At 43.4% G+C, this 22,635-nt stretch overlaps 2 protein-coding genes and 1 long non-coding RNA gene across 4 annotated transcripts; 2 read left to right on the top strand and 1 right to left on the bottom strand.

The window, feature by feature from the left end:
• Positions 1-57: 57 nt before the first annotated feature.
• LOC136430004 (uncharacterized) lies at positions 58-5,155 on the bottom strand. Its single transcript, XR_010754836.1, has 4 exons — positions 5,045-5,155; positions 3,350-4,809; positions 1,366-1,532; positions 58-833 (listed from the first exon to the last, which is right to left on the bottom strand). It is a non-coding gene; the product is annotated as an uncharacterized lncRNA (long non-coding RNA).
• LOC136430001 (forkhead box protein M1-like) lies at positions 4,491-10,224 on the top strand. 2 transcript variants are annotated; one of them, XM_066420211.1, is made up of 7 exons: positions 4,491-5,307; positions 5,955-6,079; positions 6,874-7,038; positions 7,376-7,483; positions 7,775-7,844; positions 7,992-8,107; positions 8,751-10,224. In XM_066420211.1, the coding sequence occupies exons 1-7, from the start codon at positions 4,491-4,493 to the stop codon at positions 9,573-9,575; spliced, it is 2,226 nt and encodes a 741-aa protein (XP_066276308.1). In that variant the 3' UTR covers positions 9,576-10,224. The 2 variants fall into 2 exon arrangements, with proteins under 2 accessions (XP_066276308.1, XP_066276307.1); XM_066420210.1 differs by having other exon boundaries at positions 5,949-6,079.
• A 6,531-nt stretch (positions 10,225-16,755) lies between these two features.
• LOC136429998 (uncharacterized) lies at positions 16,756-22,239 on the top strand. The gene is made up of 3 exons (XM_066420206.1): positions 16,756-17,084; positions 17,902-17,997; positions 21,100-22,239. The coding sequence occupies exons 2-3, from the start codon at positions 17,904-17,906 to the stop codon at positions 21,897-21,899; spliced, it is 894 nt and encodes a 297-aa protein (XP_066276303.1). The 5' UTR covers positions 16,756-17,084; positions 17,902-17,903; the 3' UTR covers positions 21,900-22,239.
• Positions 22,240-22,635: the final 396 nt, after the last annotated feature.

Genomic DNA, 22,635 nt, shown 5'->3' with positions numbered 1-22,635 from the left:
TGTAATTAATGTTCTGTATATAAATAGGGCTTACAAAAAGAGCTGAAGAGACATCAATTCATCATGATTAAATGCCAAATCTAATACATTGCACATGTAATATACTTGATATCGAATTGAACCAAATGACACAAAATCATCACTTTTAAAATACTAGTAAGTACATCATAACACATTTCGTCCTTTCGATAATTCATTCTGGGTAATTACAATATTTGTCGCAAAAATATGGCTGTATTCAATCTTTTTTTTCACCTGACCCATATATGTATGAAGCAATCTCTGATTTATTCCAAACTTGGTAGTGACTTAGCCCGTAACAGTTCCTGTCTTCTCCGTGCACTAACTTTCATACCGTAACAACCAACAGGAGTGTCCTGTACCAAAACATCTCTGGCAGCTGTGTTCGTTTTGTCCATCCAGTCTTTAGGGGGAAGGAGGGGCTCTCTGTTAGTCCTGTTTTCTAGATCATGGTCCTTAGTTTTCGACAAACGTCTTAACCCTTTTTCATGCACTCTGTTTGGTGTAACTTGTTGTTCTTCCAGACATCTTGGAGCATCCTCTTCCTCTGATATGTCCAGTTCTTCTAGTGTACTGTCGTTACTTGAAGAAGAGTCAGGGAGCGTGCGTTCTCCTTCAAACTTCAGAATCCCATACTTTAACCTTGTTTTGATGTCATTTGTTTGTGCAGCGTTGATGTTTTCTTGTCCGGTTGGATTTCGTTTCCATCTGCCAACAACAGCACTTTGGTTGTTTGATGTCTTCTTGGTTCCCCGCTTCCTACGTTTGGGTTCACTGCAAGCCATCTGGCTGGCTCGAAACTGGGGGGACACCTGTAACAATGGGGCAGAAAACTGAGCTGGGAATTCCAAAGAAATGTAAAGAACAATATGAATACATGTATACTAAATGTTTTCTTCTGATAGAAAATAATATTTTCTTCTTTTGTTGGGGCAGAAAAGTGAGATGGAGATTCCAAAGAAATGTAAATAACAATATAAATACAAATGTACATGTATACTAAATTTTTTCCTCTTATAGAAAATACCATTTTTGTCTTTTAAGTTTTAGGACTTCCCATAGGTACAACAAATGGACCTGAGACAAGGACTCCTCTCAGCTCAGCTGCAGGCCTCTGTGTGTACTTGTGTTTATTGAGAACATTCACAACACTGGATTAGCCAAGGCAGCTCTCGCTGGTAACGGCTGACCCACAAAAGCACAGACGAATGTACAACTTGTATACATGACCTACAATATAAAATGGAATAAAAAGTAGGCTTGACATTCGTTGTCATACTTGTATATACCTTAAGGTGGGAGGGCTCAGGCATTATACTAATACGCTGACAATGCTGTTCTTACCCATGCTGAAGTGTCATCTGGGTCCACCATGACGATATCAGCGGTGATGGGGCTATCTGCAGCGGACACCATGGTAGTGTCGTGCCGGGGTCCCTCGCACGGGCTCTCCGCAAACATCAGGGGACGCTTCTGGTCGCCTGTTTTCTTTCGGCGACGTGGCATGGTTTCTGAAACAACGGCTGTTAGAGTAAAGAAAAACAACTTCCCATCTGGCAAAAATGTTGCTTTCCTGGTCTTACTCTACCTGGCTGAAGATTCTAGTCTACTCTATATTAGCCTGATTTTAATCGCACTTCTAGTCAGCCGCCCGTAACCACCAGCCGCCTAGCGGGGAGGGGACATAAACCCCCGGGCAGCTGGAGTTTGCGTTCTTGATCTTGATCGGGTACTGGGGAACACTCCTCAGTTCGAGTTAAGCACCCAGGGACTCTCATGACTCTCATGATCAGGTGCCGAAGTACAGCCTCCTTAAACTTGGCAGGATTGGCTACGTTCGTGATGTCCTGAGAGAGTGAGTTCCAATCTATCACAGTCTTAGGGTAAAATGAATGTCTATGGCAGTCTCTGTGGAATTGTAGAGCCTTATCGGTGCACGCTCCAGTTCTTCCACGACAGTGGTCCATGGTAGTCCGCGACAAAAAAGGGACGAAAGGGTTTCGAGGGTCTGGGTTCTCAAAATGTGCTTCAAACTGACATTAGATACTAACATGGCCGAAAAGCGTATGAATTGGTGTGTTTTGGGTGGAAATTGCGTTTCGATCCGAGCCTTACTTCCGGATATCCATACGCGTTGAAGGTAAACTGCCCCTTTGACCCAGATTGACCTTTGTTGCGTTCTTTTGGCCGTGTTGCATTACCTCGCGCGTCGGGTTATTGTGAAAATCACAGTGGTAGGATTTTCTTTATAATGGGCTTGATTATACCTTGGAGTTTTCTCTTTCTGACACTAACAGTCATTTTCGTGTCAAAAAATTTTGTGCTGTATTTAGTTCCACGGGAAAATGCCAAATTTTGCACCTCATTTTTGATGAAAAAATACTTTTTCCCTCTTATATTTACTAAAATTACAAAGGTTGAAGAAACCGAAACTCGGGTTTTATTGTAGCTAGAGGGAAAGCCTTCATTCCCATTCACAGTTGTTTTGGCTCAGAAGTATTTCCTGGAAGAGACGGTCGCTAGACTTGGGGGTGTGCAAACTCGAATTGAGACCCAAAATAAACTAGGGGGTGCCCCCTTATACGAATTTTGAGTGTCGCGATTGGTGCGGGGCACTGGGGGCAGGCATCAAATAAGTGTGTGCTATAAGCTAGTTCGGAGTTGTTACTACGCATGTGCAGTGTCAAAGGTGAAGGCCCCCCGAGACGTGAACAAAGCCAGTTGGGGCGTTGTTATGCAAATCTAGACAGTTGTTATGCAAATCTAGACAATGTACAGGCGAGCACTGTATACGAGCCCGGGGCCTTCACCTTTGACACTGCACATGCGTAGTAGCAACTCCGAACTAGCTTATTCCCAAGGGACTCAAGTCTATTGATTCCCAAGGGACAAAAATTTTGATGATAAAATTACTTTGATATTTTGAACCTATAAATAAATTCTCCATTTCAAATTTTTCACGCGAAAATTTTCCACGTGAACGCAAAAATTCTTAACGCGAACAAAACCCCAACCCCATGCAATGGCTACTTTGTGTTGCCTTTTGCTTTCTGCAAATTATATTGTAAGTCTGTTTGCTGTTCTTCTATTTCTTAAAGTATCCCACCCTAAGTCTGAAGCAAGTTAAGTGGTGCTATCATGTGTGTAGTATGAATCTGTGACAGTTATACAGACTAACTCTACATGGGCTGAAAAATCATAAATTATAGCCCCCCTCCCCACTCAGTAAAAATAATAGATAAAACTGTTCACTAATTGCCCATTAGACCCCATTCTGTTCCATAACAAAGGCTTCAATGTGGTTCTACGTATAAAGGAATAAAATTACCTGCAAACTCCTTCTGTCAATACCTAACGGGGGTAAAATGCGAATTTTCCGTGATTTTCCGCAAACTCTACTCTACTCTACAAAAGTTTCAAACCTCCCTCTGTCGGAAGTCTCGCAATTTCTCGCTCATCAGTAACTTCTCGCGAGATTACGTGTGTGACCTGATTTGTCCTCACAGTCACGTGGTTAGTATACGTGCGTCTGATTGGCTAATCCCTGCTGGTCTCAATATTTGAAATTCGCCGAAACCGGAAGTTGAGAAGAATTTAGCTCGATGTGCAGCTGTTTTAGTTTGGACGAGCTCCACGCTTGTGGAGATTTTCTTGCCGTTTTCTCACAAGAACAGTCAAAAACACACCGAGGTTACATCTGAAGCACTCTCTTACGTACTGGACTGTACGTATCCCTGCACCAGAGACCGGATCTTGGTGTAAACAGAGCTAACTTGTTAGAAGAGGTTGAAGTTAGCTGGAGCTACTTTTTGTTGTCAGCCATATATATTTGAATCGACAGAGGCCACGAATCCTGGGTTTTTAAAAGGTAAAAAAAAGCTTTTTTGTAGCATATAGTCAAACATGTTATGTGCCTTATATGAGAAATAGATTAAATACCATAATGATTTCAATTTATTTATCATACATGATGATAACATGTTCGCTATAAATCAACTGTCTGTCAGCAAATTTATTTATGCAGAGTCAAATTATGTCAAATTATCATGAAGCTCAACTTCCTATGCACGTGCTTGGAAATTTAGGGTACCTAATACAACTATGTAGCTTTTTTTCATATTTACAAATTATGCCCTTGTATGACTTTAACTTTATACATTTTCATAAGAACATGATATATATAAAAGTTAAAATCCTCCTTATAATTTTTGGTGCAAAGGGAAATCCATCTAGCACTTGTACTGTTCTGTATCATGATAATTTTCCTTTTTATATTTATAGCAATATACATTTCCTACTCTACTCTACTTCTCAATTTCTTATTCATTAGTAACAATCAAAAAAGACAATTAGTTCACAACTAATTTGTTCCTTTCTGTTTCCACAGAGTTAGACAACAATTACACTATTAGTTATGTGAAAGTTTGTCCAGTGTCTGCCCACTTCCCACAAGGAGAGTGTGACAAACCATGGGATCTCGCCCTGCCCTGGCTGCCTGTAGTGGCTCCAGTGCAGACAATCCAGGACAGATTCCACAGACATCTCTTCTCGGGGTTCCGGTGCCACAGTCAGCTGGACTTCTCCTCAATCATGTAGCAAATAACATCACCAATAATAAGACTCTTCAACTTCAAGCACAGACTGTACCTTACGTACGGAAAATGCCTGAGGTTACGAGACCGAGCGTAACGGCCGTACCTGTCTTGGGTATGGCCGCAAACTCCGCCAACCAACAGCAAGCAGCTGATTTATCCAAAGTTCGAAAGATCATCATCATCCGTCCCGCGCCTGCAAAAAAACCTGGCATGGCACCACAAAATATCCAGATCCTGACCAACCCACAGAGTGTTCTGACTGCAGGCATAAAGACAGAAAAAGTTGCCAACTCTGAATGGATGAGAAATTTCCAAGCTCCCAGCTGCAGGTCGATCCAGCCAAACCCAGGAATAAATCTGAATAATCCTGGAAGGTCTAATGTCGTGTATGTGGGAAACCCAGCCAACACTACTGCATCCGTACCCACCCAGCATGTGGGACAGACGGTGGTCAAGACTGAGAGCTATCCACCGCAGAACTGGTCCGAGCAGGTTCCCCAGGACGAGACCAGCCAGGCAGTTCAAAGTCTAGTGCAGACAACACTGCAGGGTGACGTCACCAGCACCACGGGCAGACAAGGTACAGAGCAGGGGAACTTTGCTGTGCCACTGGTACCAGCTGGAAGGAACTCGATGAGTTCTACTTCTAGTCTACAACAAATGAGAGGACAGCAGCAGACAGCTATTTCTGGTGAGTTGCACAAAAACGTTATGATATTATCCATTTCTATGGACTTTGTTATTACTAGTAAGTAGTTCATTGGTAATGGTAGACTAGTAAGTTTGCCTAGATTGAGAAGTGTGCAATTGTATTTGTAACAAAACAACCCACATGTACACTACAGTGCCATGGGAAGGTAGATACTGAATAATAGACTCCAATTCTTGAGATATCTAAAAGTAAAAGTAACGGTTTCTCCCTATATTGACCAATTGAGTTCTAAATCTTTGACATTGCAATTTCACAACTCGAAATATTAGGGCGCTATGATAGTATGAGTATGACAAGTGACATACATGTGTACCAGACGTGACATCTATATTTTTACTCAACCGTGCAGCACTGCCTATCCCTTGATATTTGAGTCTGTCAAGGGCATTCTTTGATAACACTAACATCTAGCAAGCCAAAAGGAGGAACCACTATCAAACGTAACTTTTTTCCACTTGCTGCCTGCTGGCTTTTCCGTTCGGCATTCTATTCATATCAAATAAAAATTGATTCAGGCTAACATACGTACATCCCCCTCTGACCTACATTTAGTTGTTGCCATACATTGTACCGGGTACAATTGTCATGCAATAAAGTTCTTCTTTTTCGTGTATTACCAGCTGCAGGTCGCCACTCCCAGGACACTTTGCTGCAGATGGACGACAGCCTGACCAACATCCACTGGCTGGGGAAGATGGGAGCCAACACACTGTTGGACAAGCAGGAGAGGAAATACGACAGGACAGGCAAGGTAAGGACTGTACCTAGGCTCTGCAAGGAAAGCTATTCAAACTAGACCAGGGACGCACCCGGGGAAGCCACCAACTCAAATACCAAACCATCTATGCCCGTACTAATATACTAGTACATAGATTTTCAATTTTTCGATGCATAATGCCTCAGTGGAAACCTGCCTGGCCCGTGTTGTCTCCCACAGTTGAAGCGTTCTGGGCCAGGCTGGAGGCCTGCCCGCCCTCACCTTGGGCCTTCCCCCCCCTACTTTGCCCCTGATGCAGTCATCTTGGGGTCAAACAAAGTTGAAGAGTAAATTCTTATCTATCTAAAGCTTTAGTGAGGGAAAATGATACATAGAAAAGAATACCTTATCCATGGTAAAGAAAGTTGTTATGTTCTGCCAGACCCAGCGTGGGCATTTGAATACTTCAGACAAATTTTCCGGGGGAACATGCCGGACTCCCTACTCTGGTCATGTCTTCAGCACTCCATGCGTGACTTGCACCGCGTAAAGTTGGCCTTCTGTACCTGACCCCTATGCTGTGAAAAAATTCTGGTGAGAACACTGATACTGCGATTTGATTTGAAAATTGTTGAGATTGCAACAACAACAAAATCTCCAGAACTTACCAAATGTCAGGCTAAAAGACTGTATCAAGAATCACATATGACAGAAAAATGATATATCAGGCCCTGGCCATGGTCTGGCGACGCACAAGATGTGTATGGGAACTTGGGAAGATCTAACTCTGAGTATCTGCCAGTACGAAAATATTCCAATAATAACAGTTGTATTACCTCTATACACAGCCTCAGAGGAAGACCCATGACAGTAACCGTCCGCCCTACTCCTACATGGCGCTCATACAGTTTGCCATCAACAGCAGTCCTGCACGCCGCATGACGCTGAAGGAAATCTACACATGGATCGAAGATCGCTTCCCGTATTTCAAGACTGCAAAGCAAGGATGGAAGGTCAGTAAATACACCGGGTTCAAATGAATGGACAAATTTGAACCACACAGGCAGACTGCTTCTGCCATAGACTGATAGAGAATGCTCACAAAATGTCTGTGCACGTTCGTAAAAATATAGAGAGTGTGCAAACGACATTCTCTGAATCCAGAGGAAGCAGGTGTTCGATTGTTATTTAATAGATATTTATCTTTTTCATTTACCTATTGATCAAAGGAAGTACAAAATAAGATTTTTTATCGGCATTTCACGCAAGTGAGGAATTCAAGGGGAAAAGCCATCGACCTTGTAAAACTTCTTACTCTTAGTCTTACTAATTTGCACCAACTTATTTCAGAACTCCATCCGCCACAACCTGTCCCTTCATGACATCTTCATACGGGAGACGACGAAATGCGAGAGTGGAAGGGCGCAGTCGTACTGGACTCTGTGTCACGAAGCGAAGGTAATTGTGATGGGACAAAAGGGTCATGTTAAACACTGGTACTCTACTCCTCGCTACATATGTTTTACCAGTCATAGACGTGAGATTCAGAATGCCTAAATAACCCATGTTTGCTTTAGAATTACCTTCTGTTACAAATGAAACTTAGCCACCTGTGCTTTGGTTTACGCAGAGGTACAGCTAAACAGTACTATTCAGTTCAGATTAAATTGTACCTAGAATGCGCAATACAAGGTATAACTAAGCAAAGAAATGATATACTCATGTTTAACATGTACCAATCATTTCCAGGAGCGCTGTTTGACGATAGACCAGATGGAGCGAAGAGAAGCACAGCTGAGATGCAGGTCCTACCCTTCTGGTGAGCTATCTACTGTGTATCTTCTTATTGCCTTAATTGTGATGTCACAAAAACAAGTTGTACAAGTATGTAGCTGATAAAGAAGAGCAGCAAAAGTAAAAAAAAATTAACAAAAAACTGATCACGTTTTGCTTCTTCTCTCACCAGGCACACCCTCTCTCCTGCCCTGCCCACCCAGTGGTTATACAGTGGTGCCCCTGGTGTTACCTGCCCCGGGGCCACAGGATAGCCACCCCACCCCGGGGCGCAGGATTCAACCCAAGGTGAGTGACGTAGCAGAAATAGGGCTATTTCAATTTTCATGTAACTAGTAACTAGTAGAGTTTTTACTAGTTTAGTACAACTGTGTTAGACCTGAGATGTGAATTACCGTAAAATCCCTATTTACGTACGCACTTTTTAAACTTTTCAAGTCGCAAGCAGGTGCTCCAGGCCAACACCAAAGTCGGGGTGCGTACGTTAGGAGGGGTTCTTCCTCGAAGAAATCGCATATCAGCATGAGAGTATACGTACGGTACATCTTCATGCAAATGAAGTGTGGAATGCTACCACACAATCAATCAGTAATAAAGAATAAACAATACATATATTTAAATTGTTTGATATTTTCTACCCAAAAACATTTTCTCAGTAACCCTTTAAGCTGGTAAACATCATCGGAAGGATGATCATGTCAACCTCTTAACCATCCACCGAAATGCTGGAGAGGGGTTGCGTACGTTAGGAGGGTTTTTCCCCTGAACGTTTCAACTCACTGAGTCAGGCTCGCAATGGTCCCCAAATCGGGGGTGCGTACGTTAGGAGGGGTGCGTACGTAAATAGGGATTTTACGGTATGTGATAGATTTAACCATCTTAAACAATGCAATTGATTAAGGTATTGTTTTTATTTGTTTTGCTATGCCAGGGCCAGGTACTAATTCCTCTGAGCCACCCCATGAGACCCATGGCCAGTAGCGCAACCAACACAGCTGGCAACAGGACAATCTTCCCCAAGCCTGCCGCACACGGCATCAAGAGACCCGCGGACTCCGACCTTCCGCCGCGCAAACGCAAGTCCATAATCTCTCCCACCTCCTCGCAGCGCAGGCCTGTTCCGACGTTCTACCGACCGTCGGCCTCATCGCCGCTGAAGGAGACCACGAACCTCACGCCGACAAAGGAGCGCGTGAAGGAGGAGGACGTTGCGATGAGAAGCCAGCTCCTGTGGTCGCCCGACAGCCACCTGCTGTTCTCCCCGGACAAGGGGTTCAGCGACTTGTTGAACAGTCTCGATCTGGAGATCTCTCCCCTCCGATCCGTCCTCAGGACTCCCGTAATTGGGCGGAACGTCGCCACCTCCACGCCCAGGAAAGCGACGGCGACCCCGCCCAAGTCGCAGCGTAGCCCAGGACTGTTCTCTCCCATCCAAGACTTCTCGATCCCCAAGACCCCCGACAGCGGCTTACACAGCAGTAACAGCTTAACGCAACACGTTAGTCCAATCAAGGATGGCTTCGCGCCGCTACTGGGGAGGGTTCAGAGGTCAAAGACCTCTCCCGGCCAGCTGGGGTCATTGCGAGAGTTTGGTCTGCCGGGCCTCACGCCCCTGAAGGAAGAGTACGAAGGGAAGGAAGGCGATAACGAGCCGGTTACGCAGAATCTCAGCTTCGGAAAGTTGCTTGAGGAACTCGGGCTAGACACTATTGCAGAGTTGGATGTCGGAAACATAAGCTTCTCAGCTATTCAGTAATACTAAATTCATAGACTGTTATGTGATGGTGGCAAACGGAGGATCAAACAACCAAGAATGAAGGTCTTTGTTTTGTTTTAGTTGTAGAAAATGGAAATTTATTTTCAAGGTTTTCTTGCTATGCAAATTTTTTGCATACTACCAATATTGTAGTTGGGAATTTACTGGCTATAATGTGAGACTTGCCAAATATTCTGTTGTAAAATTTTTAGTTGAGTTCAATGTTGCAAAAATGTGTAAATGATCTTGCTAGATTTCAAATCTGTTCATCTGTCTCTATCCTGTGATGTGAATGTAGAAAAAGCCTAGCAGTATGTTATTAATTTATACAGTATACATAAAATATATTATTTTCAGATGTGAATTCTACTTTCTGTATATTAAGATGTATCTTTCTTTGATATCATATTCATACTCTTGGAGTAGCCTTTTATTATTTGAAGCATAATTTTGTATTACAAAAATAGAAATGGTTTATATATATGACGGTTTTGCGTGCCATAGTCACTGATGTGGAAAAAAGGGAATATTTTGAGTTTATGTTGAACCCTCAGTAATTTAGTTCATACAGTGACCAGTCAGTATTTTTTTATTTCTCAAGAGAATGTACATATCTTGTTACCAGATTAAATAATTTTTCGTGTTGAAATATTTGTGAGTTTTATTTTACTTTCCAGAAATCAAGCAGTTGTTCGCTGTATGTATGGCTCCTTGCACCATAAATAAGTCTACTTGGCCTTAACATTTTCTACATTTTGGGATTGGATTCAAGTCAAAATCCACTGAGTCTGTCAAGGTAGATGATTTTACACCCACTTGCTATTATTGACAAAACCATTGTTATGGCTGTTAAGTTATAGTGATAATAATTGTTTTTATTCAGTGCACTACTTAACAGACTAGCAGGGTCCCTGTCATGAATTGCTCTGTCATTTACAACAAATGTAATATAACCAGCTGCTGCCGCGCCGTGTGCCTGCGAAGCTGGTGTGTTACGCCGAAGGGCAGTTATACCGGCTATACAGATACAGAACATAATTACACACTTTACCGAAACATCTAAAATGTTCACTTCACCATATACATTAAATGCTATGTAAAACATAGTAATGCAAAGTTAGCCTGTACTGAAAATCTGTTATTCACAATGTATTAACACTATTCACTGAGACGTTTAAAAACGTTCATATCGCAATTGACGTTGAATGTTAGGTCAAACATAGTAAAGCAAAGTTAGCTTGTATTACACAATCTCTCGCTGCCGGGGGGTCTGTCAGTCGGGCGGGCCGTTAGGAACTTGATCTAGACAGGCTGAGTTCCAGGGGTTCTTTTATAGTCTCAGTGTTGGAAGCTGAAAGGATCATTCCACTTCAGAAGCGGGTATCATAGTTCATTAGAGACTAAATTGTTATGGTTGAATCCAGTCTTTTTTGTCAAAGTTACCATAAGTTGAAGCCTGAACGCAGGGCGAACATTATAGCGATATGTGTCTTACAAAAGTACCAGAATCTGTGTATTCCAAGACGCGACAGTCTTCAAACTTTTTTTATACCTTCCTGAATGTGTGATAGTCACTCAACTGCGTTCGTTAACCTTATCCCGTCTACTGTTAGTCAGACATTGTGCCCCAAGTTGGCCATGCAAGTACATAGAAGCGGATCCGTATGGGGGTAACCTGGATTTAGAAAATGATTATTGTCGAGAAGACAGCTGAGGTAATTAAGCCAAAAGTCGGATACATTTGTATCCCGAAAAATATAATCTATCCGAAAATGATTCCCACTTCTGGAGTGAAATGCTCTTTCAACGTGGGAGAGGTGGGCAGAGTGAGTTCAATGTCGAACCGCCCCTCATTAAATTCCAGTCATGTTCGTCTTTAAGTCTTTGTCTCGGAATGAAAGCAAGCGGGAGTCGGGATAAACCACGTTGAACTTTGCCTAATTGAGTCCCAGTGGGAGTGTGTGTGCTTTCATCATCCTGAACAAGAACACGTGTCCAACTGTCTAATCCAGACAGATTTCATATCTAATGCTTAGGTCACAGTTGGAAAAAGGGGCCCCGCCAGGTTATTTACGGGCTGTTTTTTTTTTTTTGCATTTTTTTGCCCGGCCAGGACTACACCCCCTACAGGCACCGGCACAATTGTGACCTAAGAATTACACAGGCTAGTATTCTTCCTTGAGTGGCAAAAAAAGATCTTCTCACTGAAAATCATGCAGCCACTGATGGGAGGTGTATTATCATGACTTTGTTTGCACTGGCAAACTAGAGTTCGACGACCTCATACCTTCGCCAAATGACATTGACCTTTGTCGAGTGACGTGCCATAAATGTTTTTATTGATTATGCAAATAAGGTCCTCATTTGTATGAATTATATCAATTGATCATCTTCACAGAAATTCCAAAAATCTTATTAAAGAAGCTTAAGGCCATTGTAGCATTTCCTCATAAATTGTGTAAATGAGGTTCTGAATTGCATGATTTGTATGTAATAATGTTCACCCTTACTTAACTCCCTCATGACAAAACAATCTTTAAGGATACCTTATAAAGCATCCTTGACCATACACAAATATGGTGATGTCCAAGCCACCAGGCACTAGGCTCTCTGACTGAAAGGCCATTTAAGGATTAGGAATCAAGACGCCCTCTCCATTTTCTCAGAACAGAACATACGTTACGACGTCATTAAAGGAAATCCTGGAAAGCACCAGGAACTCAGCTATATCATGTTGCAATGCTAGTGCACCTTGTTACACCAAGAGATATCTTCCACTCAGAAATCACGACCATAGTATGTCCAGAACACGAGATATCACAGCTGGAAGTTTCGCTACGGTTTTTAGAAAGTTGCTAGGGTGCCCAAAATCTAATCATTTTGCGGTCCAATCAAGACCTACCCATATACCATTTATCAGAACAATCTACACAGGCATTCTCGAGTTATGTTGTTCACAAACAAACAGACAGACAGACAGACACACACACGCGTGTACACACACGCGCGCGCGCACCCGAATACCAAACCTTCTTGACGTAGGTAATAAAACAGCTTAATGAATGGTTTATTTCGTAAGTACATCGCAGCTAGAGCGAGGCCAAACTACTTATCACTTACAGGCATGACTAGTGGTGTGGATCTAAACCCGAGTTTAGGTTTAGGTTCGGACTCGAGTCCAGAGGTTTAGGTTCAGGTCCGGACTTGAAAGTCCGGACCTGAACAATAATTTTGGAATATTTTTTCGTGTTACATGTAAAATTGCATATTGGCAGATATTTTACACGTAATTTGAAAACTATATATACGGAATTATATACAGTCAGTAATTAACACAAAAGTTCAGTTATAAACACAAAAACAGCAATGTTTTAATATTTTTCTAGTGCAAATTTCACGATTTAAGGAAGGTTTAAGATGGTTTAGACAAAAAGGAATGTATGAGTGAGAGAATTTTTTTTCAAGTCCGGACTTGTTTCCAGACGTTTAGGTTTTTTTGGACTTGAACCTAAACGTTTTACAAGTCCGGAACCGGTCCGGCCCGGCCGGACCGATCCGCACCACTAGGCATGACGTATATAGTGCAGTAAGAGTTTTGATACACATTAAAATCTATCCGTGGATCCATCAATTGACTTATTAGGCAAAGCACCAACTATTTGGTGACGATGAGATAAACGATAAGAGAATTTACGGAACGTGTTATAATGAGAGTATAAAATGAGAGCTAAAATAATTTAATAACAAATCAACACACCATCGTTCAGTAAACTTGTCAGATAGTGTTCAGAAGTTCAACAACAGGATGAGAAATTGCTTCAATCGTTAGTTTTAAACAATTTCCAAAACATGCTGTTCTTGAGGCGTTAGAAACTATCGTGGCACACCACGTCACGCCACTTAACCTAAATCTGCAGGGCAACATATATCCGGGATTTGTTTAAACGGGGTATTGAGGGATAAATGCTAGATTCAGCAACATCAGTTATGTCGACAGAGAACAACGTATTCAGAACACTGTCTTGTAAGAAAAGTAGACGACGTCAAAAAATTCAACCCCAGAATGGAACAGACTAACTTCGTCATGACTTGCTTATAGTCAAGTATATCTTTTGCACTCCCTTCAACCCAATAAAGGAACAACGGCTGCTTTATAAAGGTGATATTATTTAGCTGCAAGATGATTTTGAGTATTATTCTCATCGCGGAAAACGGTTACTTCAACTTCAACTTATTGGGCCCCCAGATAACCCCGCAAGGGGCAAAGTAGGGGGGGAGGAGGTCCCGGGCTAAGGCGGGCAGGCCTCCAGCCTGGCGCGGAAAGACTCAACGGTGGGAGTCGTAACAACCGCGCCAGGCAGGGCGTTCCACACTGGTATGGTGCGAGGGAAAAAAGAATATTTAAATGAGTCTGTTTTAGCGTTGATTGTTTGGAATTTTAGAGTGTGGCTACCCCGGGTGCGCCCCTGAGCTGGTTTCAGAAGATTGTCTGTGTTTATATTAATGTAGTTATTGACTAGTTTATAGAGAAAGGTGAGGCGGGCGTTCCTCCTCCTTTCAGAGAGAAGGGGCCACTGCAGGTCATTGAGCATTTGTGTCACGCTGCTAGTCCGCCGGTGGTCATTCAGAGTCACTCGGGCGGCCCTGCGCTGGACGGCCTCCACCGCCTGTATCCCTTTGGTGGTATACGGGTCCCAGACGATGGCACTATATTCCAAGTGGGGCCGCACCAGCGCTTTGTAACAAGTGGCCTTGACTCTTGATGGACAATGGGTCAAGTTGCGCCGAATGACCCCTAGTACCCTACCGGCTTTGCTAGTGTCGTAGTTGATATGGGTGTCCCACCGCAGATCGTCGGACAGTTGTACTCCAAGATAGGGGTGGGACTTGACACCGGTGAGGGCTTCTCCACAGAGGGAGTACTGGGTTAGAATGGGGTGCTTTTTACGGGTGATATGGAGGATGTGGCATTTAGAGGGATTGAACGACATAAGCCAACGATTTTGCCAATCTGTTAGTGCATCAAGATCAGACTGTAGTCTGTGTTACGCCGCCATACAAATGTCACCAGTCTCAACGTAACTTCGTGGATAATGGTGAACTAGCTATAGCGTTACATAACAGTGAATGGTTTAAAGGCAACATGCAATAGCAGTCAGCGCCAAACCTTCATACAATCGATCTGCGCTTACTCAAACTGTCTTCCGGCTGCTTCAATATCTGAAGTATCTTGAAATATCTTAAAACATCATAAGGTTTCTGTCTTGTAGTGCCAAGCAGACTTCTTCGAAATTAGAAAAAAGGAGTCTAATTTGTCGTCCCTTGACGATATTGAGAGCATGTACAACGTTGCCACCGATTCCAAAGCACTTGTATTGAAGCAAATGCAACGTTCTTGGTGATCTGAAGTTGTTTGATATAGGATGGCTTGGAACATACGTCCGAATCTCAATCGACGAAGCTCCTCTTCCCCAATGTACTGTACATTTTGATGACACGGCCTTACGGGTGTGCATATTTCCTACTCTCTAATTGCAAGCAGATGAATGGTTTATGGCGTGTTTTAGGCGTTTTTGTCGGGCTTTCTATTTTGTCTCGTTTTCTTTATGTGTGGGCTGGCGACATAAAGAAAACGGGACAAAATAGAAAGCCCGACAAAAACGCCTAGAACACGTCAAAACCAACCGGACCAATTCCTCTACTTGGAGACATATTTCCCACCAAGTAGTGCTGCCAAGACCATGTTACTGCACGTTATGTGTAAATGTGTGTGCGCCTTTCTAGTTCTGGGTCCATGCGATGCCCATAATCGTATAAACTGATAAAGTGTGTGAGAGATTTTTCGGTCACAAAATGGCGGTAGAAGGAATATATTTGTGAGCCTCTAGATCACAAATCATAGATAGAGCCAAAATGTCGCCCAAAAGTGAAATTGTTGAAAATTGAAGATTGCGGTCCATGTGCCATGTATGGAGAATAATCAACCAAAGAACAGAAAAAATAGCTGCTGGTTGGAGACCCAAAGGAAAACGTCCATGGATAAGACAAAAGACTTCTTTGAAAAGCACAGTCTTGAAGGATTTGGATCTAAGGTCTAAGGTAAGGTCTAGATGCCTTACTTGCGGCGGTCAGTGACTGGGCCTAGCTTGAGTCAGATTTCTGGGGCACACATTGCAAGGCTTTCCTGTCTTCTTCTCCTAACGCCAAATTTCAAAGTTTTACCCCGGAAGGTAGACGGGAATTAAAGGTGATCCTTTGCCCGAGAAAGCCCACGTTTTCCCGCAAAGTTTGCGTCGTGGTGACATTTACTTAAGCATTAGCCGCCTCAAGGCATCATTTTCTACAGAATCCCAGCAAGAGCAGGAAAACCTCCGGCGGAGGCGCGTTTGATGTAATTAAACTTAGCTCTGTTAGACGCGCAAATGTCGGGTGCTAACTCAAGGATCTTTTGAATTCTTTCAAGGTTTCTAAGCTCTCTTATATAAAAATGGTTACAACAGATGTACGTTTCTACAAAATATTTCAATTTATAACTCATACGATAGAATGCCTGCCTACCTGCCTACGTGCTCAGGCCAGAAACTGGCCCCTTGCTTTCCAAGAGGATCCTCCAAGCAGTCCTGTCCCTTGCCCTAGCCTCTACTTCCCGAATGCTTAAAAGCCCGTGTCCTTCACAATTTGGTCTTTCCATATCTTCGGTGGTCTTCCCGGGGGTCTGGGGGTAGCGAACTCCTGGCTGTAGGCTCTGCATTCATACACAATCGAATTTATCTAAATTTCATTTATTGTCAAGCCTTTTTTCTTTGATATCGTTTCTATCACTTAAACAAATTTGAAAAAAAAAGAGTGAAAATATATTGGTTGCATTGATAGCAACGATGAAATGGAAACAGAAACTGAGTGTTTACAACTTCGCTAAGGCGACAAGAAAAGGGCTTTAATTTGAATTTATCTAAATTTCATTTATTGTCGAACGTTTTTTCGTTTATATCGCTTAAACGAAACACATACGCACAGATTTGAAAAAAAAAGAGTGAAAAGATATTCGTTGAATTGCTAGCAACGATAAATGGGAACAGAAACTGTATGTTTACAACTTTACCAAGGCGACAAGAAAAAAGGACTTAATTTGCATTAAGCCCTTTCTAAAGTGCCATTTACCGAGGCTCACGGCACACGTGGTGGGATAACTCCACCCTGAGACCCTGTCGGCCTTGGTAATCGCAGTGTCAATAACCCTCCACGAGACGGCATCAACTTACGTAGGAGCGCCAAATCGCAGTTTGCTTAATGACCAGCTCGCCACCCCGCGACAAAGCCGCCCGTGCGGCATTTCCCCTCGCCGGCGCGGCAAACTCGGCCCCTTTGACGTGGGCACGCTAATTTTGATTGACGGGTGGAAGTGGCGATGCGTCCACACAGCCCCCTCAGCCTAATTAACGCGGCTTTATAAGAGAACTGAGTTCTTTAGTCGATTCAGAGGAAAGATTTTCCAACGGCTTGGTACAGGTGGGTCGAATTCGGTGTGTGGTATTTTCTTTCTATCTCCGTGCGTTTTGCTCTCATCTTCCTTGTTTCATTCTATCCAACTTAGTTTGATTCATTTTTTAAGTTGAATTTTAGTCATTTATATGGCATTTTCTTCGGCTTGTACGCTTTCTTTCGTTTCTTTCATCCTTGAAAATCTCCCCACTATGCGTTGCTATGTACATCTTCTTGCATGGTAGTTTCACTGAAACTATATTCAGAAAAAAATATTCAGTCGATTGTCGATCCCGAGGAGAAAGATTCTTCAGAAGAAAATTAACATTAACAAGAATCGTAAGATGGGTGTAAGCTTGCGTATGCCCTCCGGGAGTTTTGTATATCCCGCAACTGCAAGTTCATATATCCAAAGGTTATTGGTGCACCTTTCCGTCCATACGCTTTTATTCTGGTTCAAGATATCATTTGTACACTGCTGTTATGTGTTTGTAACAGGAATGGCCCCAAGATTGTTTTTGTTTACTGGTGAGGCGGCATTTCTGTCGCGAAAATTCGATTGAAACGTTTTTCTATGGGTGCTGTCCCTAGTGCTGAAATTCGTTAAGCACAACAGTAGTGCGCCCTGCCCTTGGTGCTGACGTTCTCTCACAACAACATACGTACACAGCGTCTCTCTCCCTGGATGACGCTCGCACATACAGACGTAGCCTGTCCTTCGTACTACACAGTGCCATCGTGGACTTTGTTTTCCAAGGATCCTTTGAGTAGATGAATCTTGTAATGTTTAAGACATCGCTCTGATGTTTGATACTAACCGTGTGTTTTCTCTGTTGTATCCCAGGAATGATGAGACGAAGGTTACTGGTTGCTGCGCTACTGCTGGTGGCATGTAGTATGGGATGCAGGGGCACACAGGGAAACACGATACTTCCGCATGGTGAGTTTTATTCGTTCTGTACAGTGATTCTGATTGTGACCAACTTATAATACTGTGTTTGTCACATCACAAAAGCGTACACTACCGATTCGAGTCTAGAAGGTTCTACGAGTAAAGTCTTTTGGGGGCTTATGATATGCTTATCCGTAAAGTAGCCAGCCCACAAGAAACCGACTACAATTAGAACTGATATAATGAGTTTTATTCGTTCTGTAAAGTGATTCTGATTGTGTTCAACGTGTATCACAGTTTGCCACATCACAAAAGCGTACACTACCGACTCGAGTCTAGAAGGCTCTCCGAGTTGATTATTTTGGGGGACTTATGATGAGCTTATCCATAAAGGAGCCAGCCCACAAGAAACCGACTATCATTGGCACTGATTACACACAAAAAAAAACATTTATTACTTTTTAAGTAAGCTAAAACGACTTCTAGAGCATTCTAAGGTGGATACGTTTGATTTGTCTCATACAGAAGTTAAGTAGTGGCAGTAGCAGCAACGTTAACAGGAAAAGTCAAGTTTGAAGACAGAAATTCATGCCGTTTGTTAGATCTTTTTTTCTGTGTAAAATTGAGCATCTCCGGTTCCCAAAACTCCAGAATTCGTTACAATCGTACACAGTGCTGATAGAACTGTTCACTTGAAACCCTTGAAGGCAGCTTCGTCGTTCTTCGTATTTCGCTTTCTGATGTCGATGCTTTCTACGATAAACTTAACATGTATAATAAAGTTATCATAGTTGAAATTGTATCAATATCTGAAAAGTGTTCGGGATGTTACTATGGTAAAGTTAGTGTTGTTCCATTTTTAAGTTCTTCGTATTTTGCTTTCTGATGTCAATTCTTTCTACGTTATCGTCATCTCATGTATAAAAAATAAAGTTATCATACTTGAAATTGTATCAATGTTTGGATGGTGCTCGCTGCCGCCAGGTTCAAAATGTAGGCTTCGGTTTAGACAAGAAAATCCCCGCGTTCTCTTGCGTTAATTTGCCACCTGAGACGACTGGCACTACCGGCACTAGTACTTGCACTAGCGGCACTAGCACTTGTTGTTCTACGACCGAAGGAGGAGCTGGTCAAAAGTATGCATCGTGAGTTGAGCTGCGAGCCTTCTAACTTTTTCTATCTATTCCTCCTTTGAACATGTTATGTTAAAGTAAACCACCCGGTAGCGCCAAATCTTATACTATATGTTCTGCACAACATGGGAAAAGTCCATTCCCGCACTTATTGCTTTAGTCCATCGTACTTTTGAGCGCTGATTGTAATAATTCAGATTTCCGGCTTGCGGAAAGACCGGGGGCGGGGATTTCACTGCGACCATCTTTTGAAATATTAAGCTTGTTGAGCCTCACTACGCCTTGCAAAAGGCAATTAAAGGAATCCTAAACTCCAGAAGGGGGTGTTATTTTCCACTAGATAATGTATTAATGAATACATAATCAGCCGACTTTTTACAGAATTCCGCTGGTAGTGAATTACACAAGGTGTGTTTTTCAAAACAATATGATACTCATTAAACCCGTTCAAACCCTACCCATGTATTCCCTATACGTACACATACTTCCTTCATCGTGAATATTGTTGGCATAAATGAGGGGTGATAAGCACAATAAGAAGACCAGTTGTTAATAAGATTTAACAGAACACATAATAAGACAAGTTTTTTTTATCACCTGCTCTGAAATTCTTTTTGTAACCTAACTTTTGTCAAGCCTTGTTAGGTACATTGTGTTCAGCCATAGGCTGAGGTTGTTTAATTTAATCAATTAAAAAATAGAGGGTCACCTGGGAAACTTAGTAGAATACTGAATGCTTTGTGATGCGCACGGTACTTGTGGGTAATTCATCGTATACTGTACGATATACTTTTTCTTCCTAAAATCATCATCTATTCGAAAATGATTCCCCCTCTGGAGTTTAGCACTCCTTTAATGTGAACGATTTGTTTTTGCTACGCCACAAAATCCGATCCACGCCCTTTAAAAATTCACCTTTTCATATATACACCTTACAAGCTTTGCTACAAATCCGTTAGTCTTGGAATCAGACATCTTAAGTGCTGATTTCTTTTACAAATACTACGACTCATGACGTGCATCATAGAAGCTTTCTACTTGAAAGATTTTCACTTGATGAATTACCGGAATGTAATACCCGATGATGGGACAAGCCAGTCCCTACCTCAGCTAATACTAGTATTCAAAAAGATGTAGGGCACTGCTTAGTGTTTTTACACGTGTTTCTAAGGCCTTATGTAGACCTACATCATCCTACTGGATTCGCGCGGTCACTTAATTGCTCCACAGATTCAAACAGGTCCAGATGAGACCAGGTCTAGCTATAAGCTTATAAGCGCTTCCATCACTAAAATCCTGACTTTAGACGCACTCTCAGATCTCCCAGTAATTCCTGGGACAGGAAGCGGACAGAGGTGCTACAGGAAAAAGTCCTGGAGAGGGCTTAGTACAATCTTACCCTTAAGTATGTACCACTCGGTGGTGCTAGGGGTGACGAAAGTTAAGTGATCCCTCCATACGTAAACGCACCATATACAGAAGTTGCTCAACACAATAATCAGGAAGTACGCCTAGCGCCTGGCATTAAGATAAATATTGAGGTTGATGCTCTTGAGGAAACGTTTTCTTGATGGTTTTTATATTTCCCATGTTTGTGTATGTATGTATGTATATATACACGTTCCATTTCTCAATCAAACATTGCATTGCTAAATTGGCACAGTACTTTTCTTTATAACGTTATATGCTGTTTACCAAAACCTCAGCTTATGAGCAGAGCTATACAGGAATAACTATACCGGACGCTGGCGAGAGGCGCTGAGGTTGGCTGAAACTTTCACAAGCCTTGGTCTTCATATTTACCATTGTCACAAGTGACAGCATCCTCATTATCATAATTGTCCCCAACTTATTTTCAGAAGAAAGGATCTCAGCTACATCGCGATCGGGGGAAAATCACACTGACTATAAATTGCTATAATTCACGTACACATTGTGGGAATGTAATGTCCAGGCCATAGTTTGAACATGAGTTTATCAACTTAATACTGAATGTTCCCTCTTTTTATCTTTCTAGGTGCTCGTGAAGATACGGCGAAGAGTGGTGAGGGTCGGGCGGTGCATGACGCCGCTCTCCTGCGGGAAGTGTTGGCGCACGGGCCCACCATCGAGGCGCTGATGCGGTCCACCATGACCACGGTCCTGGTGGCGACGGGCTGGATGTACAAGATCATGCACGGGAAGGTGGCGGGTCTGGACGGGTCCAGCCGGCGGGGGCTGCAGCAGGGGGCCGAGGAGGCGTCCACACTGAACGGCGTCGAGTTCCTCACGGCCGCCAACATCGCCACCACCGAGCAGAACAGCACAAGCAGCGCCAGGCAGACCACGGAGACCGAAGTGTCCACGTCGCACACCGCCAGGGCGGGCTGGGAGTACGAGAACGAGCTGCCCGAGTACAACCCCAACTCGTGGTCGGTGTTCGGCAGGATGGTGTCCCCGCAGGCGTCCCCGGCCCCATCGGAGCAGGATGACGAGCCGGCTGCCGTCAACGGGATGCCGTCGCTGGCGGAGATGCCGCCCAAGGCAGCGGCCAACCTCAATATGTGGAGCTCCTTCGGGCGCCGCTCGGCCTCCGACAGGATCCCGGAGAGGACCCGCGACGGCAACCCGGTCCGCTCGTCCTCGGTCAACCCGGCCTTCTTCCTCACGCCGTTCGGGGACCAGACGGACAAGCAGCGGGCCATCAAGGAACGGCAGGCCGTCAAACAGACCGACGCTGCCGCCTCCCACAAACGGACGCCCGACCCGCGAGTCTACCCGCCCAACGCCCGACCGACTCTTCAACCCGACTGGACCAAGATTCCGTTCTTCGGGTAGAAGCTAGTTTTGAAGGACAGAATTAACGTAAGAATTCTAGCTAGAGCCCGAAAGCAACCTGGGTGTTTGCTTTTACAGGAGAAGTACACCATACAACGACCCGCTGGCGGACAGCGGTAGAAGTAATTAAGAGTAGGCCATGAAAGGCATTGTACCATCAGCACGAGAATTGCTGAGTCAGTGAAAAAGGGTAGCATGCTATCAGTGATGTTCACAGCCACAAGGCGCTGTGAATGAGAGGCATTGTCTGCACCCTTCATGTAGTTCTTAAGAATGGAGCCGAAGAAACGGCCACCCAAGAGGTATAACAGAAGAATAATAAAGATTATTCAACACTATATATAGTTTGTCATTTTTGTATTGCTTATCCAGTAAACCGCCTAAAAGAGTAACACACCAGGTTTGTACTGAAGAGTACAAGCGGCATGTCCGGACGGATATTTTTGATCCACTCACACTGGGATGGACCCCTACTCTTTTCATTAAGTGTGGTGGGTTCTTAAACGTGCTCGAGGTGTGGCTCTCCTTAAACGCGAGCCGTCTATTTGACATCCTATCCAAGGGACGTCCCTAGCCGAAGCTACATGTAGGTACTCATTTACACAGTGGAGTCTCGACTGAGGAAATTGATGTAAAATGTTTTTCCCAGGGCTGCAACATCGGGACCTGTCAGGGATTCAAACTCAGCACCTCCGGGTTCTGAGTCAACAACACTATCCACAAGGCCACATGTCAT

The sequence above is a fragment of the Branchiostoma lanceolatum genome, chromosome 3 (genome assembly GCF_035083965.1).
Source record: "Branchiostoma lanceolatum isolate klBraLanc5 chromosome 3, klBraLanc5.hap2, whole genome shotgun sequence".
NCBI classification, from domain to species: domain Eukaryota; kingdom Metazoa; phylum Chordata; class Leptocardii; order Amphioxiformes; family Branchiostomatidae; genus Branchiostoma; species Branchiostoma lanceolatum.
The sequence above is the reverse complement of the archived record's forward strand: the minus strand, read 5'-3'. Positions and strand labels throughout refer to the sequence as shown.